Below are 3,394 nucleotides of genomic sequence, written 5' to 3'. Positions count from 1 at the left end.
CAGAGCCCCTCTTCAGCCTTGTCAGCGGGCTGGTGGGCATGGCTAATGCACCTCCCACCTCTACACCTTCATCATCACCATCCTCATCCTCGCAGAGCCCACCTCTGAGCTGTTCTGTCCAAACCAGCGAGAACAGTCCAATTTATTCCGCTGCACCGACTTTTCCCAGTTCCAGCTCTGACATTTTCCCTGAACCACAGACCCAGTCCTTTCCCAATACCTCTGGAGCCGCAATCCAATATCCACCTCCAGCTTACCCGACTGCTAAAACCAACTTTCAGGTGCCAATGATCCCGGACTACCTGTTCCCTCAGCAACAGGGTGAACTCAGTCTTGTTCCAGCTGATCAGAAGCCCTTCCCAGCCCTTGAGACCAGAGCACAGCAGCCTTCCCTCACACCACTGTCCACTATTAAGGCATTTGCTACTCAGACTGGCTCCCAAGAGTTGAAGACCCTCAACACTAACTATCAGTCCCAGCTGATCAAGCCTAGCAGGATGAGGAAATATCCAAACCGCCCCAGCAAGACCCCACCTCACGAGCGACCCTATGCGTGTCCAGTGGAGTCCTGTGACCGAAGGTTTTCACGGTCCGACGAGCTAACGCGGCACATCCGCATCCACACAGGACAGAAACCTTTCCAATGCCGCATTTGCATGCGGAACCACTTGACTACACACATTCGCACACACACAGGAGAGAAGCCATTCGCCTGTGATATTTGTGGCAGAAAGTTTGCCAGAAGTGATGAGAGGAAGAGACATACTAAAATCCACCTTAGGCAGAAGGACAAGAAAGTGGAAAAGGCAGCTCCGGTCTCAACTGCTTCTCCCATTCCTGCCTACTCATCCTCTGTGACTACATCCTACCCTTCTTCCATTGCCACCACTTACCCCTCCCCAGTGCGCACAGCGTATTCCTCTCCTGCTCCTTCTTCCTATCCCTCCCCTGCACACACCACGTTCCCATCTCCCTCTGTAGCAACCACTTACCCCTCTGGCACGGCCACTTTTCAGACCCAAGTGGCCACCTCCTTCTCATCTCCAGGGGTCACCAACAATTTCAGCTCCCAGGTGACCTCAGCACTTTCAGACATGACATCAGCCTTTTCTCCGAGGACAATTGAGATTTGCTGAGATTATCTTCAGGAACAGGAGAATTCACCTTTTCCTTTGGCATTATCAGACATGCAGTCTCCAATTACTCCCCCTACACTATCTGTTGCAAGGTTATTTAACTTTTCTTTAAACTTCATCTGCCTGAAACAACTGTCATTTAAGTTTACCACCTCTGTTGAATGACTTAATTTGCATGGACTGTGGATATAAGTTCAATATATTTTTCCCCGTAAACAATCTTTTATTAGGAAGAAAGGACTTTGATTATGTAGCTGATGTAAATTGTACCTGTGCCATGGTTTTGCTTTCCTTTAGGTACTATTGATGTGAAAAATCTTTGCATATCCATATTGTATTATTTGGAGTTTGCAGGGCCATTTTTTGTAAATGTTAATTCTATTTCAGTGACAATGTTGTAATGAGTTTCAAACTTCTTTGGAAACAGCACTTACTGTATTTGAGCATGTTAGAGTGATGCTATGTAAATATCACCTACCGAGACACTCACATGTGGCAGAAATTTTGTTTTTCAAGTTACAAGTCTTGGTGCCTTTTTGTGAAGCCTTGCTGATATCATGCATTTGTGTGAATGGATGCTTTGCATCTTGCCTTAAAGTGAAAGGGGTGTCACTCAAAGAATGTAAGGGAGAGCAGGGAATGAGTGGGCAGGGGAGAACAAGAAAGCCCGGGGGATGGGATGGAATGTAAGCAAAAAAAAACCCACAAAAAAACCAACAAACCCTACACCTCTCAAAGTCTATTTTTGTTACAAAAATGTAAATTTATATATATATATATTCAGGAGTTGGAATGTTGTAGTTACCTACTGAGTAGGCAGCATTTTTTGTATGTTATGAACATGCGGTTCATTATTTTGTGGTTTATTTTTACTTTGTAATTGTGTTTGTTAAAATGAAAGTGACTGTTTGGCTTCTAAACACATTGAATGCGCTTTCCTGCCAATGGGATATTTGGTGTACAATACCCCTCAGAAAAAAATAAATAAAATATCAGATCATGCAGACTTCCACGTTTTCCTTTATGTAGCTATGTAGGAAGACTATGCTGCAACAACCTTGACTCCTTGAGCAGCTGGGCAGTGACAAGTGTTGCTTGTCTCCAAGAGAAATACCTCCTTAAAGAAAGGAAGGGAGATCTATCATTCTTAAGCTCAGTTGCTCACCAAGGCATGGATGGAGCACACACATACTTGCATTAGATGCATCACCTACTCTTCTGAAGTAGCCACAATTCTCATTTTCTGGCTCTTTCAGAAGCATGTGAGCTAATCTTAGGAAGAAAAACCATTTTCCCAGTGCTGAAAATGAGTTCTGAAAGTTAGAGTCTCTAGCTGTATGTTCATAGGTAGTCAGAACTCTTTCTGGATGGCAAGGTAGAGCAGTTTCTGGGCTGGGAATACAGTAAGCTCTGTCCAAATGGCTGGCTGACAGAAGGTATCACTGCTCAGCTGAAGGCTGTCATAAGTTCTTTGACACAACAAAGGACACATAAGTGCACGGGCCTGATATCCTTTAGTACAGACGTTTCAGCATTTATAGGAGGAAAGCACTTCCTTAACAAAGTGGTTTCAAATACATTTCGGGGGTATGTGAGCTTCCTGCAGAGTTAATCCAGAGAAGTTTGCATCCATGAGAACTGGTAGTGCAAGTACAGAGGTGTCAGTCCTTTCAAGCGGGCTCTGTGCAAATCACTAATATTTAGGGTTGTGAGGAGCTGGGATGCAGATATAGGCCTTGATAAATCCCAGTCTGTCGTCTCCAAGGCAGGACTGTCCTCAATGGGTTGGAAAAAGCTGTAAGGAAGGGCCTATGCTGCTTTGTCCCTCTGTTGATTTGCGCCTGCAGTGACAAGTGTGGTCTGCAAGCTGCTAACAGTGACTTTGCAGCTGGTCTTGCTAGGCGTTTTCAGAGAAAAGCACTAGCGTTTTTCAACCCAAGGGGCTCCAGCTTCCAGCTTAGTGAGATTGACTGGGCAAGCTGAATATGTGGCTTCACACTGTCTGAGCATGCAACCCATGTCAGAAGCCAAAGAAATCACTTATGAGAGATAAGACAGCGAAGAAAGATCTTCAAATACGATACGTTATGGAAGGAAGCAAATAACAATATGTAAAGCTAAACCACAAAATTTTTCCCCTCCTCCGGTTCTCAAAGACGACAGCAAAATAAGCAGTTGGAGTCAGCCCTAGCCTATTCTTATCAGTGGGCGCTGCTCTGTTCAGATGTTTAGAACAGAACAATTCAGTTGAAATGTAC

At 44.8% G+C, this 3,394-nt stretch overlaps 1 protein-coding gene across 1 annotated transcript; it reads left to right on the top strand.

Annotated features, from left to right (window-relative positions):
- Window positions 1-6: 6 nt before the first annotated feature.
- On the top strand, window positions 7-2,145 carry EGR1 (early growth response 1). The gene has a single exon (XM_009875539.1). It carries the CDS (start codon window positions 39-41, stop codon window positions 1,134-1,136), a length of 1,098 nt encoding a protein of 365 aa, XP_009873841.1. The 5' UTR covers window positions 7-38; the 3' UTR covers window positions 1,137-2,145.
- The last annotated feature ends 1,249 nt before the right edge of the window (window positions 2,146-3,394 follow it).

The sequence above is a fragment of the Apaloderma vittatum genome, unplaced genomic scaffold (genome assembly GCF_000703405.1).
Source record: "Apaloderma vittatum isolate BGI_N311 unplaced genomic scaffold, ASM70340v1 scaffold24110, whole genome shotgun sequence".
Taxonomy (NCBI): domain Eukaryota; kingdom Metazoa; phylum Chordata; class Aves; order Trogoniformes; family Trogonidae; genus Apaloderma; species Apaloderma vittatum.
This window is presented reverse-complemented; position numbering and strand designations above follow the sequence as displayed.